The 16,365-nt window shown below is 42.3% G+C and overlaps 1 protein-coding gene across 5 annotated transcripts in view; it reads left to right on the forward strand.

The window, feature by feature from the left end:
• The window catches only part of PARD3B (par-3 family cell polarity regulator beta), a 1,084,399-nt gene that overhangs the window by 1,017,016 nt on the left and 51,018 nt on the right, over nucleotides 1–16,365 (forward strand). For all 5 annotated transcript variants that reach the window (XM_063695123.1, XM_019022741.4, XM_019022742.3 and 2 more), the window contains one exon: nucleotides 585–664. In XM_063695123.1, coding sequence (XP_063551193.1) covers nucleotides 585–664 — 80 coding nt within the window. The remainder of the gene's footprint in view (nucleotides 1–584; nucleotides 665–16,365) is intronic.

Below are 16,365 nucleotides of genomic sequence, written 5' to 3' on the forward strand. Positions count from 1 at the left end.
TATGGTCTTTTCACAGCCAAGAAGAGCTATAATGGCATGAAAACTAAATGTAACATACTGGATGGGATCCAGGGACAGAAAAATAGCATTAGTTAAAAATGTAAATAAACTGTAGACTTTAGTTAACAATAATGTATCAACATGGATTAACTTTAAGAAATGTGCCATACTAACGTTAGCTAGCGATAAGAGGGAAACTGGGTACAGGATGTATGGGAAGTCTCTATACTACCTGTTCAATGTTTCTGTAAACCTACAACTATTCTAAAAACTAAAATCAGTTTTAAAAAAAGAAGAAGAAGAAGAAAATAGTCTAGCATCCTACAGAATATTCCTGGCATGGGGACATGAGGGAGTCAGTTTGACAGTGACCCTTTTTTGAAAGAAGTGACTTTGTTGTTAAATGCCATGTTTGTGGCTTGATCATCAATTCCTATAGCAATGTGGAGTTCTTGCTTGCTTTTCCGTGGTTGATTTTTGGCAGGCAGTAACAGCATTTGTGCACTGATTATAATTTCGAGATGCATTGTCAGTAACCAGGGTGTATAATGGATCTTCATCTCTAATTACTTTTCTCTCCACAGGTGCCTGGAAAGGGTCCAGATGGGAATGCACACAACCTCCGCTTTGAAGGGATGGAGAGGCAGTACGCATCCTTACCCAGGTAGATCACAGAGAGGTCTCCCATCTCCAGCTCACCTACAAATGAAGTCTTTAGAGAAGTCTACATGAAATAGAAATCTGGCTTTGAAATAGGGAATATGTTATAATTTTGCCTTGCTGCCGTCTGCTGTAGCCCTAGTTCCATCTTCACAAATGTGCTAATAATTGAAACACTTGTGGGTTATTTTTAAGGGGAGAAAATAGTATATCATTGCAATTGAACGTGTCAGCAAGAATATTGGATACTAAATGGAAATCCTAAGCCATTGCTATAAAAATGGTATTGAACATCCTGCACCAAGCTTAGAGACAATCAAATAGTAACTCCTCTGTCCTAGGAGTTACGCACGAGGAATGGCGGGCCAGTCTTAAGCTTGGAGTTTCATGTGGGTGTTAAGAAGCAGGAAAGAAATGTGAACTTAGGAAGGTGTTCTTTGCCTGATTTAGAATCTGACCTTGTTCTCAAGGCAATAAGCAAATATTGCTGAGAGGCACAGACCCAGTGGGGGAAAGAAACAACTGCATGGGAAAAGTTTGCTGGGCCACCCTCGCCTGACATGATCCACTCATACTGTAACTCAACACCCTTGAAAATGAGATACAGTTCTCAAAACTTGTGCTGTTATTGGTGAGATGAAGAGGAATTTTAGTTTGCTATCAGTAGCACATGACAAAGAAACAGCTTTTCCAAGAGTACCTACAGTCCAGCTACGATGGGAGTTAGGTGAGGTGAGAGTGTGAGAATTAATGCATCCAAAAGAGAAACAAAGTAAGGTTAATGCCACGCAGAAAGTTGCAGTGTTTTCAAATATTGCCTTTTAAAGGGGTGGGGGAAAGACCCCAAGCAGAGCTTTTTTATCAAAACTGAGCTGTTAAAGTGACAACTCAGAGATGCTGTGACTGTTTGACATTGTATGTTGACTGTACCTCTGTGTGATTTTACAAAACGAACACCCTGAACATTACAATGGGCAAAGCCAAAGTGACCATCTGCTCTTATAAATAGTATGTTATTTTTAAAAGTAATAAAATCTGAAATCTAGCAGAGAAGCTGTTTTGTTCTGATTAGGCAGGACACCCAAAATACAATATTTTTAAACTTTTATAAAGTTATATTTTATTTATCTTCCTGTTTTCTTTTCTTTAATAGATGTTGTCTAATAAGTTTTTCTTATTTGTGATTAGCTTCCTCCTGTTTCTATTTTCCTTGGCTTAGTACAACTGGCCCTCAGTATCTATGGGTTTCACATCCATGGATTCGATCAACCTCAGATCACAAATATCCAAGAAAAAAAAGACAGTCACAATGGTACTGATCATGTACAAACTTTTTTTCATGTCATTATTCCCTAAACAGTACAGTATAACAACTATTTGCATAGTCTTTACATTGTACTCAGTATTATAAGTAATCTAGGGATGATATAAAGTGTATGGGAAGAAGTGCATAGGTTATATACTAATACGATTCCATTTTATATCAAGGACTTGAGCATCTGTGGATTCTGGTATCTGAGGTCAGGGGCTGGGGTGCGGGAGGTGCAGTCCCGGAACCGTTCCCCCAAGGAATGGGGAATCATCCCCAAGGGACAGTTACATTTTGTTTCATTTTAAAAATGGAGGTAGTTTCCAAAAATTTGTTTTACATATAAGATTTCCGGCTTTCACTGTTGAAGTATATGGAAATTGTGGTTAAGGCAGATGGAAAATAGAATGTTCTTATGAGAGGGAGTAAAAAAAGGAAAACTGGAAACAGTTTAAAATCTTCCTGACCAATCTGCACTCAGAGTGCAGAAATGGAGTTTTTGGGTACAATTCGGAGGCACAGAAATAGCATTTAAAATTCTATAAATTTCACTCATTCATTCATTCATTCACCATGTATCTGGTGATCACCTAGTATGTACCAGGCCCTGATAATATGGAAACCGGAGGCACAGTCCCAGTCCATCCTCAGGACTCTACTGTTAGCAAAGGAGTCAAGCAAATCAGCCTTTTACAGTAGTACAACCAATGCTTCTGTTTGTAATTATTAAAGTCTTCTGAATTTCCAACTCTTGTTTATTTTCGCTAATCCCTGAAATACTTACTCGTGGCTGACTCTAAACAAGTATATTTTAGGATTAAACACTGTGGTGGGGGTTTTCTGTCAAAGATAATACATTTATGCTGTTTATGGCTCTTTATGAATGTATGAATTGACAAAATCCCGCCAGCCCCAGAATAAAACTGTAGCTGAAAGGGAAGCATCTCAAACTGGAAATAATTCTGGCAAAAAGTTCACTCACCCACGTACACAATGGTAAGAACAATTAGTTGCATGTGCAAACAGACCTTTGCAGCTACCTGGCAACCAGAGGCAGCCATGGTGGAGAATAAATAGGGCTCAGATAAATGCAAGGGGGACCCCTGGCAGTGGCTTTTAAATGGGGATGCTGCATCCCAGCATCTAAAGAGGAGATGCAAAGCTCCCTCCTAGGCATTGCGCCCTGGTCCATGGGTGGGGGGCTCCAAATTAAACTAATGAGATGCAGAAAGCAGAGGCCGGAGACGTACTGCTGGCTTCTGAAAAGGTATGCAGATGCTGCTCTGAGTGCCAGTGACATTTACCCTGGTTTTCTTGTCTTTCCCCCTGGAGATTTTACTGTCCACTTAATTGAATCACACCAGCTCCACCGCTGTCTCCTTTTGCCAGGAGAGTGAGCGAGCACATCTCGGTAGGCACCGGATCCCTCTTCATCACAGAGGCAGGGAGCTTTGAAATATTTATGGAGTTAAATTTTTAATTAAAAACAGGAATAAATCCATCTGTAGGAAGTCGGTGGCCAACCTTATAGAGAACTTAATATGCTACTGACTGATTGGGTTCCTATGTTGTTTGTGCAATGCTTCACAGTAGTTTTTAGGAACAATTCAATAACATTGATTTCTATGCCAAATTTGGAGCCATCGACACAGAGAGAAAATGCTCCACAGCACATGGAGTAGGTGAGGAGCTCTGGTCAAGTGCTTTCATGGAACTCGGTCATCTTTAAAGCAGGCCCATGCAGCCCACTGCCAGGCTAAATGACATTTCACAAAATAAAGCCAGAGCGCTGGCCAGCACAGGAAAAAGACAATTCCCAGCACTTGGTAGTTATGAGGTTGCCTAAGGCTAAGGGCTAAGCCATGTTAAGTGTTATTGTTAAGCAATGTTAAATCTTCTGCCTCCTAAGAAAAATGACTTGACTTCTTTTCTCCTGAGGGTGCTGTTTTGGAAAGCAGAGTGTGGTTGTAATACAACCTCGTTAGTAAACACCAGACCTGTACCAGGGCCAATGTTTTACCAGCCTGAACAGCCCCCAGTTTTCTTGGTAGTAAACAGAATGAAATCAGCATTCCTTTATTCTTGCCTGACACAAATTATTACTCACCCTAGGTGAGTAGGGAAGTGGCTGTTTCCTAGGCTGCTATGATGTGCGAACATCAACGTATGTGTTTTTGCAAATGGCTCCTTTTTCACTCCAGCCTGCCAGCCGCTTGCAATTCTCCCAGGTCCCATTCTGATTTCGCAGGCCTCCTTGTGGTCAGTCCCTTCAGCAGTGAACTCTCCACTCTTCCCATCTCAAGCCTCCATCATTCCCACCCGGCCCATCCCTGGCCCCATGGGATCCCATTATCCCCCTCTCTGCAGATGGCTCTGTGCGTCGGCGCATGATGTTGCTTTTCCGGACTTAGAATCAAGTGTGGAGTCCTAGGGAGTGAGCAAAAGGCACTGCAGCTCTTCTGTGGTCCTACATGCGTGGGCGGCAAAAGGTTGCTGGAGAGACTCGTAAAACTGCATTCATGGGTTCCACTACAAAATTCACATTATGCAGCACCAGCTGGGTCCCTGCTGCCGTCCAGCATTTTTTCTGTAGTCATGTTGTCAACTCCCCTGACTATCCCACAGTGGCCATTCCAACCCTTTCTACTCCCGTTAAGTTCTACGAAGATGACTAAACTCCCCAAGCCCAGTCTCTGGAGGTGATCTCACTTCCTTTGCTTTATGACCTTGAGGCATTCAACGTTAGCCCCTCAACTTCTGCTCCTGCAGCTCAGACTCCTGCATCTTAGCTCACACACGCTTCCCAAGGGGATGCACTGAGGGCCTGAGCTCGGAGTCAGGCCATGATTATAGCCCCAGTTTCATCACTTACCACCTGTGTGGCCTTGGGCAGTGATGGAATTGCTTCAGGCTCTGTTTTCTAATCTGCAAATTGGGGATGATATTAGAGCCTCGGTAATAGTGCTGGTATGAGTATTAAATACAATAATACAAGCAAAACCCTCAGCAAAGAGCCTGTGTAGTGCATTGAAGGATTTTTTATTGTTAGCTCTTTTTTTATTTTATCTCAGGGGAAGAAATGTGCCTTCCTGTAATGAGGCAAACCCACACACCAGAGCTCATTCTCCCTGGCTTCTTGGGGAACCTTGAGCCACCAACTACCCTCTCTCGGCAGCATCTTTAATCCTTTTGGCGTTGCTTTCCTCCCCCTGCCTACTATCATAGATGCACAACTTCAGGGGCACAGTTTGCCAGGATTCCCCACTGTGTGGAGAAGAGGAAGCAGCACCTGCATGGGGATATGCTGGGGGAACTCACTGAAGCTGAAGGATTCGCCGACTCAGGAAAGACCAGTGGTCTGGATGGTCAAGTGCAAGAGAACATAGCAATCTACTGTGATCTGAGTGATAAGCTGAGCTAATGGACATGATAGTAGACAGCAGTGCTATGGAGAGGGGGTTTATAACAGATTCAGCATGCTGACTTGGCTCTAGGCAAGAGGCCAGGGCTCCTGTCCAGCAAGACTTGGGTGCAGGAGTAGGCATTGCTCCAGTGGTGGAGGCCATACCCAGGGCGAGTTAACCAGGAAGGTGGAGCATGATGCTCTAGCTCCCAGGGCAGACATGGCATGACAGCAGCACCCTATTTGCTGGTGGGAAAGATCCAGAAATACTGCTAAGATACTCCTATTATCTCAGGACTGGGCAGTGCTGAACATGCAACTACCAGACTTATACCTGAGCAGGACTCATGTGGCAGGTCTACCCCATTAAATTGACTCTTGTATGTCAGAGAAAAACAAAGACCCTTGCTCAACCTTCCTTTTCCCACATTTCCTAAGAAAAAGTGGGCTATACCTGTTGGTTCTATTTCCACTCAACCCACTCACACTATAGCCTCTTGCCCCAGGCTTCTGCCCACACCATTGATATTTCCACCAGACTCTGCTTCCCGCCTTTTGCTCCACATGGATTCTCTCTGTGCCGTCTCCTCCGTTCCTGCCAATTCAATGCCCATCTCTATGATGATTCCAAAAGTACCTGCCTAACATTCATGTCCCACTCTTGTGACCCCAGTTACAGCCGCCCGTTTGATATACTCCTCCTCCTGCCTCCAAGATGCCTCCAAGTCCCCCTGCCAAAACCCATGCCAGCTTCCTTTGCTCTTCTTCTTTTAAACTTCCATAGCATTTACTTAGCACCTTCCCAGTGCCCTAAAAACACCCTGAATTGGATTATTCTCCACTGCCCCTTTCCACCCCATTGAACTATAAATTCCTTGAAATAAGAGACTTTGTTTTATACCCATCACTTGTTACACCCAGAACCTAACATAAGGCCATGTATACAGTAGAGTCTTAATACATTGCTATACAGATGAGAATAGTGTTTTTGGTTTTTGTTTTGTTTCCTCTGCCCAGGTGGGGGCCTAAGTATGGGCCCCACCACTGGAGCAATGCCTACTCCTGCACCCAAGTCTTGCTGGATGGTCTGATCTCATCTGTTGCCCACGGTGGAGTACAGTGGTACAATCTCAGCTCACTGCAACGTCTGCCTCCCAGGCTCAAGCATCTTCCATCCTCAGCCTCCAGAGTAGCTGGGACTACAGGCACGCACCACGATGCCCAGCTAAATTTTGCATTTTTTTGTAAAGACAAGGTTTTGCCAAGTTGCCCAGGCTGGTCTCAAACTCCTGAGCTTAAACAATCAGCTTGCCTCAGCCTCCCAAAGTGCTGGGATTATAGGCATGAGCCACTATACCTAGCCAAGAATAGATTTTCTTTATATACAAGGAAGTTATGGGAAAGAAATCCCCCAAAGCTTTTTTGACAGTTGGTTTTAGATTGCTGCTTTCCAATATAAGAAATGATTTTTCGTGAGAATGTATCTTTTCTCTGAAATCAATAGAAGTCCAGACTTTTTTTTTTTTTGAGACAGAGTCTCACTCTGTTGCCCAGGCTGGAGTGCAGTCAGTGGTGTGATCTCGGCTCACTGCAACCTCCGCCTCCCAGGTTCAAGCGATTCTCCTGCCTCAGCCTCCCAAGTAGCTAGGATTACAGGCGCGCACCACCATGCCCAGCTAATTTTTGTATTTTTAGTAGAGACGAGGTTTCACCATGTTGCCCAGGGTGGTCTTGAACTTCTGACCTCAAGTGATCCACCCGTCTTGGCCTCCCAAAGTGCTAGAATTACAGGCGTGAGCCACCGCACCCAGCCCAGACTTCTAAATAGTTCATCCCTAGTGAGCACTTACTATGTACAAGGCACAGTTCTAAATGCTTTGCATCTCCTGACTGACAATGCTCACAGCAACCCTGTGACTCAGCAGCAACCTGATAATTATCCCCATTTCATAGGGAAGGTCACAGGCAGAGAGAGGTTAAATAAACTTGCCCAAGTCCAACAGCTAAAATGTGGCAGAGCTGGGTTTTTAACCCAAACAGTCTGGCTGCGAGTTTGTTCATTTTAACCACCTTGACTAAGGTTATGAAGCTCAGAGTTTAATCCATACTCTGCACCCATCATATTCCCTTATGTTATTTGCTCACCTGTTTGTATTTCTTACTAAAATGTAAGTGCCTTTGAGGACAGGGACTGTGTCTTCTTCATCTTTGTATATGACACAGAACATTCCTAATATACAGGTTAAGTAATGCGTTTCAACCATCTCTGTAATGCTGTCATAAAAATCAATTCTTTTTTCAGTTCCCTTGGGCCCTTTGTTTGAAATATGAACAGTTTAACGTGTAATTGCTAGATGAACATTAAGCAATATACTTTGCCTACCAAAAAGAGAATCCTGTTTTGTTAGAACACTCCTGAGAGTTGAAAAAACAGTGTCTGCAAATTGGTACTGTAGTTCCTTAAGATTAGAAATAATATCTCCCTAGAAGAAAAAAGGTGACAGTAAATTTCCTGGTGGAGTGCTGCATGAGCAGTCCTGTGGAGAGAAAGACTCCTTTCCTGAGGCTGATGAGGGACAAAAGCCTGCTTGGGCCACGTTCGCCTCCAGTCCTTGATATTTCTGTAATCCATGTTACATAAGTTACTTGGGAGAAAAAAAGGTCTCTCTGAATATCTCAAGCAGCTTTCAACTTGGCTGCGCAATGGGAAGCAATAAACTAGAGCTGAGTTTGGATAGAAAGAGCAACTTTAGAAGGAGCAAGCAGCTAATGCTTGCTTCCTAGGAACCCATAATGAATTTGCTTTCTAAGTACATTCCCGGTGTTTTCTCATTGGGTACGATTGTGTTCATTTCAGAAGAAACACGCCATAAGAGCATGCTTCCACTTTAATGTTTCAGTTGGTTCATTTTATTGGTCTCAGTCTTCTCGTCTACTTATGCCCATCAGGAAGAGTCCAATCACAAGTGCACAGGTAACTTTGAAACCTGCAATAAGCATGCTGTCTACTATCTTTGGTTATCCCAAAAGCATTTTGTCTGGGTGTCCTCAACATCCTTTTCTGTCATTTACTTCACTTCTTAAAGATGCTCTCCCTCTCAGATTTCTCTTGTTCTCTTCTCCAATGAACTTCTGCTTCATTCACTGTTACTGAATTTTCCTTTGCCGGCATTGCATTATTTTATTGTGCTCACTAAGTCACTGGCGGTGACATTCAAGTTCTGCAGATTTCCAGCAATGCCTCAGTACTGGGCTTTGGCTGAAGCTAATCTAGATAGTAATCCAAAGAGTTCAATGAAAAGTTGAGAATCAGAACATTAGGTAAACAGGTGTGTGAGCGCTTGTCTGGGTGTGGGTAGAGGTTTGACTGTCTGGGTCTATAAAAGTTGACAAAGTCTCCATGCTGCCCAACTTCTCTGTACAACAAGTACTTCTCTGTGCGACAAGGCCAGCTTGTCAAATAAGATGCTTCATGAGCATATATGTACTGCTCCCCGCAGTCATGCCGGCAGTTGGAATGTTCTACCAGAGTTTGAGGGTGTCACACTTCATTTATTAATAGACACTGTGAATCATGGCCAGTGGCTTTGACACTTTCCTGGTGGTGCAACCCTACCCAAAGAACCTTCCCCACTGTGAAAAGCTACCTTGCAGTGTTTGTCCCTAAGATTGCTGCTCTGACTTTGCAGGAATACTAAGATGAGCTGAAGAACTTGTCTAAGTCATATCTTCCACATCTGCATATGACGGGGTTTACTGCCTTTTGAAAATCAGTGAAACTCTTTTACCCCACCAAATTAAGCTTTTTCATCCTTTCTGTTAAGATTCCCTATGCTGAAAATCTAGTCTCTACTTCCCCTTCCCAGTAGGATCAGCTGTCTGTTTGAATGGCCCCCTGATACCACCTCAGTCTTAAGGCCAAGGACAAAATGATGAATTAGCAGCGATTTAATTCTTTGTAAGATTAAGATGTCTCCATTGTCAACTCAAACTTCCTGAAAATGCAGAAAGCCCCAGCATGTAATATCACTTTAAGATGCCAAACAGCTGAGATCAGGGGGTTAATGCTACTGCCACCTCATTTTTATGTCACTTAGTTCCTCAGATAAAAGTCCATTTTAATCAAACTTTTCATCATTTCCTCATAGCCAATATATCCTTGATGCCAGTTAGAATATTTGATATTAATTATTCAGTCAAAGGCCTCCATTATGAGTTGAGTTAGAATATTAGTGATTTAAAACACGTTAAGACCCATACAGTAGTGATGTCCCCAAAGTAGTTTTAACTGAATCTTGATGAACCACATACATTAAATTCTATAGGTTTTTACTTTTTCCCTCATTTTCCGTAGAAAATTCCAAACTGCTACACATTTGTTGGCTAAGTACTCTTTTGAGAGGAAGATTATGTGCCTGCTCTTTCAAGAGTGCCAAATCTGACATTACCTTGGACATGAAATCTATTAAGCTTGGTAAGCTGACTTGCATGTTTTCCCTCCTGCACATATTAAAGGGAGTTTTAGCATTTATTTCCTACTTCCCCAGCCAAAAGAAAAGAAGGTTGTTTTGTGCCTAGGCATCTGCTTAGAGTATTGCTCTATATCTCATTTCTCATAATCTTTGGTAGTTCTTGATGTTTTCCTATCTTATTGCCATTCCACCATCTGCCTCCTAATGCTCATTGCCCTGGAATTATGGTGGTGATTTTCTTGACAATGCTGTACTGTTTTGCATGATGCACACTGTCTTTCTGCACCTACCTCCTCCTGTCTTCTCTGACTCCAGCCATTTGCACTGTCCCTTGATTCAAGTTCCTGGGTTTGCTGTGTATAGGTGTCTTAGTATCAACCTACTATAGACAGAGACATTATGAATAAATGAAGTGTATTAATTTACTATAACATCTGATTTGTATGTTTGTGAGGCCTGTGCTTTATGATTATTTAAAATGACATTATATCACCGAAATACATAACCATCTTGGATAAAAAGTTAGTGCCTCACCAAATGCATGAATACATGATATTATTCAACAGGAATAATTAACAGTAAAATCACTAGGCTTATTTTCCATTTTTATATACCAAGATCTGCATGCAAATTGTTTCAAAGATGTCATGTTTATTCCTAAACTAGTTGATTGTCTTTAAAAAGAAAATAAAACTAAGAACAATCAAGGCAAGGGAGAGGTTGTAAAACCTATTGCGTGCCTTCTATGTCTATACGTTTTGCATGCCTTGTCTCATTTTATCCTCACTGTCCAGCTGGCTAGGAGTCATATGATGCTCCTTTAATAAAAGAAAAAAATGTATCCTTAAAGTCACAGAATCAGAATCAGAATTCAAACCCAGGACTTTCTGGTTTCCAAGGCCTTTTTAATTTCACTTGACCACACATGACTAACATTGGCAAGTCAAGGAGAGGTTGGAATGCTTACATCATCTGTTTTCATAAGTAATGTGAGTTCATGAGATGGGAGATATCTTAGACGATATGAAGAATAGCCCGTGTTCATTGTGAACATCTTTTAAGGTTCCAGAGAAAATAGAAAATGTCAAAACCTACGGGTTGTAAAAAAAAAAAAAAAGTAATAAAATACAAGAAAATAGTAGGGAATTTATGGGAAATAAAGAAAAACACTTTTGAATCACACACTTTTTCTTCTTTTATCACTATCAGTTTTCCCAAAGTAGAAACAAGATAGCTGCCTTTTCCTTAGAATTACCCTGTTCCTGTTGGGAACATACATAGAGATGTGAGTGGCGCCCCCTAGGGCTGCACAGACCATGTGCATGGACCAGGTCCCCAGCCCCTAGATTGCACTCTGCACCACTCCTCCACAGAACACTCAGAACAAGGCAAGGGGAAGGAGTTAACATTTGTTGAGCCCGTATTATGCTCCAAGAACTCTGGCAAGTACTTTAAATATGTCACCTCATTTATTTCCTGTAACAATCCTGATATAAATATTATCATCCCTATTTTATGGATGAAGAAACTGAGACTGGGAGATGCAAAGAGGTGTGGCTAAGATTGCACACACAACTAGTGACAGGTTTTGGAGTCAGTTCAGTATTTTCTACATCTGAAATTTCTGGGCTTTCTGCAGCATCAAGGTGTCTGGTACTAGGCTGGTTGTAAACAGGTAGGAGACACACATTACGTGTCCGTACTTTCCTGAGGCAGCCCTCACTGCTCTGATCCCACCCTAAATCACTGCAGTGTATATTAAAATGAGCATTTCAATGAATAAACCCCTTAAAGGCATTCAGAATGACTAAGAACAGCAACCACTGAATCACAGAACTCCTCTTAGCAAATTCAAACACCCACTTCCTTCCAGCCGAAATATTTTAAATGGTGCTTTTTTGCTTAAAGACTGCCTCTGTGTTATGCTAGTGAGTTAAATATATATACATATAAACCAGTTGGTTCCACTTCAGCAATTTTTGTAGCCAGGAAACTATTGTTGGTTCTTTCACAGTGTAGTTCTGGCACATCCTTAGGGGACATGGCTGAGACGCAAATGCCAGACAACTGCGGAAGCATCGCTTCTACTGACTCTGCTGCTTCAAGTCCAGAGAAGAGAGCTTTGGCAGTCAGTTACTATGGTGGTGCCACCCGAGCCCATCTGTGCCCTGGATCTCATGTGACACAGGCCCCACGACCTCGATCATTCTGCCAAGAAACACCTTGGTCCTGCTCCATTATTTCCAGCAAAGGCAAACATTTGTGGTACAAATGTGAGAGGGGTTGGTACAAAAACAGCAGCCTCCAGAACGTGTTCCTGCTTCTATTCCAAGTCTCTAATTAAGCCATGGCCAGGGCTTGTCTCAAGAGAGGGTTGCCCCACTCTGCAATCAGAACTGACCCTTATGGCCGAACATGGAATGACATGTTAAATAGGTAGGAACCTGGCAATTCTCATGGGCCATTCTCCACCAACAGTATGCTCTGGGACATCATTAGTATCCTGTCAACTTGGTCATTGCTTGAAAGTGAAGACAGAGTGGTGACTGCCCAGATAAGACTTCTGCCCACTAACTGCTTACATGTGGCTGAGGCAAACACAGACCCTTTTCCAGAAATGATAGTGTCTGACAGCCTGGGTTTTACAAGGCACTGGAAAGATCTATAATTGTTACAGCAGAGGTTTAAGATGGAAAATAAGCATGTTGAGCTATTTGGAGAAGGAATTTGCCACAGTGAAGTTTTTTTTCCTGGAAACAGTCATATAAAATCAGGATGGAGTTGGTATCAAGCTTCTTGGTCACTTTCCATTGATATGTCGGTACCTTTGACAATTTATGTTAAATGTGCAACAAACACCCTTTTGCAGCTTTGTCCAACATCAAAATCAGGTCCATATATAAGACAATTTCTAGCCAGTGTTTCATAGGAGTGATTTCTGGATGTGGCGTCTGTAATGTGGCCAAGATAATGTGATGACTCTGCCTTCTGTGGGTCGGTTATAGACAAGTCACTTATGTTACCATCTTGTCAACAACTTGAATTCCTCAGTTTGTCCTTTTTCTGGTTACTTCTTTCTTATCCAATTTAAAAAAAAAATGAAACAGTTCAGTCAGAGCAATGTGTGCAACTTATTAGCCTGAACAGATGAGCTAGGAAAGTCATCTACTCTCCATATTCCTGCATTTAACAACGATTTATTCATGACCTACTAAGTGCTATACACTCTGTAGGCCGTGAGGATAGCGTGATAAGCCCCATAGACACAGTTTCCGTCCTGTGAAGTTTAGACTCTAGTGGAGAAGATAGTAATTCAGCAGTCACAAAGAAAACATAAAATTGTAACTCTGCCCACTACAAAAAAAAAAAAAAAAAGGAGAGATATGTGATCCAAGAAAATAGAATGTGAAATTGCACCAAATCAAGAAGGGAGGGAGACATGAGTTATGATCTGAAGGAGGTTTAAGACAATAAATAAGGAATATTCCAGAAAGAGAACAGCACATGCAGAGGCCTTGTGTAGGAGAACACGTAATGAACAGACTGAAAGAAAGGTGTGTGACTGGAACAAAGACTGTGGGAGTTGAGCAGGAAAGGGAGGTAGCAGTCAGACCATGAGTGGTCAAGTGAAGGACGTCTGAACTTACTCAAAGACTAGAAAGCTTTGCGGGGTTTTAAGCAGAAAGATGATATGGTTGGATTTGTGATCCAGAATGTTTGTCTAGCTGCAAGGTAGAGAATTGTTAGGAGAGATGCTGGAGTGAAGCAGACCAGTTAGAGGATTTTGCTGTCATTCCAGGGACAGATGTTGATAGTATGTACCAGGGTGATGGTGATGAAAGCAGAATTGGAGAGAAGTGGGAGGAGCTGATGAACCTTGATGATGGATTGCATGTGGGGGTTTGAAGGGTAAGTGAAGCCAGGTGTTAAGAATGGATCCACACACAGCAGCATGGGTGCTGGTCCCACTTCCCAGGAGACAAGGCGAAGGGAGGACTAGGTTTGGCAGGGAGAGATCATGATTAAACTTTGGGACATGTTAGATTTGAGGTACCTTTCAGACTTCCAAAAGGAGACCACTGAAATGTGCTCTAGAGATGTCTCGACATGGATGGGAATTGCAATGGCTGATCCAGGATATTAAGCAAATGTGTATTCATGAAAACTGAGCAAAAGACCCCAGGGCATATCAGGGGTGATGATGTAATAAACCACAGAGTCGCATACTCAGAAAGTACAAATAAAGGCAGGTAGACAGTGCAGACTGCAAAAACCTGGGCATCCTTCTGTGGCTGTGACATGCCTTCACTGCTTAGATCGACAGCAAAGGCTTATCTATCACTGTCTTTGTAATTTCATTCTGGAAATAATATTTTTCTCAAGTAGGAAGAATTGGTGACTTAATGTCATCTGGCATTCTGTGACTAAGCATAGCTCTGACTCCATGAAGCATAAGGATGAGGGTAAGAAGAAACAGTGGAAACTGTTTTGATATCTGTACTGAGCTTATAAAACAGAATAAATTTGTTCGGAAATATGCACTAAAATATTAAAGGGTAAAGAGGAACAAGTATCCAATTTACTCTCAAATGGCTCAGGAAGTATCAGTATGTATATTTAATAATATGTATATATGTACAGAGAGAGAAAGAGGGAGGATAGAGAGGAAGGGAACAGAATGGAAAAAAATAATGAATGGGACAAAATGTAAAGAATTGATGAATTTGGATAAAGAATATAGAACATTCCTTGTACTACTTTTTTTTTTTTTTTTTTTTTTTGAGATGGAGTCTTGCTCTGTCACCCAGGATGGAGCGCAGTGGCACGATCTCGGCTCAGTGCAAGCTCCGCCTCCCAGGTTCACACCATTCTCCTGCCTCAGCCTCCCAAGTACCTGGGACTACAGGTGCCTGCCACCATGCCTGGTTAATTTTTTTTTTTTTTTTTTTTTTGTATTTTTAGTGGAGACAGGGTTTCAACATGTTAGCCAGGATGGTCTCGATCTCCTGACCTCATGATCCACCCGCCTCGGCCTCCCAAAGTGCTGGGATTACAGGCATGAGCCACCGCGCCCGGCCTGTACTAGTGTTGTACTAGCAATAACAGTAACAAGGAATAGTGGACATTCTCATAATTTTCTAGTATCAATTCAAAAGTTTAAAAAGTCCTCATTTTGGTGTCCTAGGCAGGGCTTCTCCCCACCCCCGAGAAGAAGACTCTGAGACAGGGATTTGAGAGCAAGTGATTTTATTTGAGAAGCGATCCCAGGAAGCATTGGAAGCGGAGTGAGGAAGGGAAAGGAAGAAAGCCAGTACAGAGCACATTAATGAAGAGATTACCACTGCAGGCAAGAGGGAAGGAGGGCTGGGGTCTTCTGGAGATGGTAGGGAAGACACTCACACCTTGCCCCACCTGGGGGCAAGCATGTTGAGGTACTTAACTTTTGGTCCCATTTGTCATTGGTTAAGGGTTGCTCCTAAGATATCAACTCCCCAGCACTTCTTCCTGTTCAGTGCAGTGGTAACAGAAGCCTCAAGCCAGGAAGATACTTGGATAAGGACTGTAGTGGACAGAAGTGCTGCAGTGATGGGGGTGTGGGGGCAGTCTGCTGCCACAACTAAGGAAGTGTGAAGGCTCAGGGTCAAAGCAGATCAGTCGTGGTTGCCTTTCATGAGAGAAAACATATGAGATTAGTAAGATGCCACAGACAATCCTGATGCCTTCACTTTTTTACTGGAGTAGGTGCTCTGTGAATTGGTCATGTCTTGTATGGAACACAACGAATGCCAATAGCACCAACAGAGCAACCCAAGAGAATAACTCTAGAAGAATGTATTTCCAGTTTCTCTTTGTTTCACTCAAATATGCAATACATCAAAATGATGTAAGGTCTTTGACAAGTTCATTTTCTGTCAAGCCCATGCTCAGAACATCACTGAAATACAGCAGCACCTCTGGGACACTCCTGGGATTAGGAAAGCCTCTGGAAAAATTAAACTTGGTACTGAGGTGCCTGACTCAAAAATGCCCATTAATGAACAATGATGGTTTGAGTGTGTGCTGTGACTTTACCTAGGATCGTGGCTATACACACAGGCGAGGTAAGGTTCTACATGGATTTCAACATGTCATCTTTGCTTCAATTATAAACAATAAAAACTTGGCCAAACTCAGGGATTTGTCAGATGGCCCTGGTCATGTGTCTTCCATGGTCTCCACAGTCTCACCTTAGCATCAGGCCTTTATGCTAAGACACTAGCGTTGTATCTATGAAGCCTGTAAAACTGGATCAATCACATCCAGTTCAATTAAGATGCTTAGGCTCATCTTCTTAGAACAAAAAGTATGTGCCATAAGTCAAACAGGCTATAGGATAAATTCCTAGCATGTAATTACCAGGTCAAAGAATGTGAATATTTTTAAAGTTTCTGATGTATATTGCCAGATTGACCTCCAAAAAGGTTGTACCAATTTACACCCCCACCAGCACTGACTATAAATCATTTTTGAAAACCTATGTC

Source organism: Gorilla gorilla, chromosome 11, assembly GCF_029281585.2.
Source record: "Gorilla gorilla gorilla isolate KB3781 chromosome 11, NHGRI_mGorGor1-v2.1_pri, whole genome shotgun sequence".
NCBI lineage: Eukaryota > Metazoa > Chordata > Mammalia > Primates > Hominidae > Gorilla > Gorilla gorilla.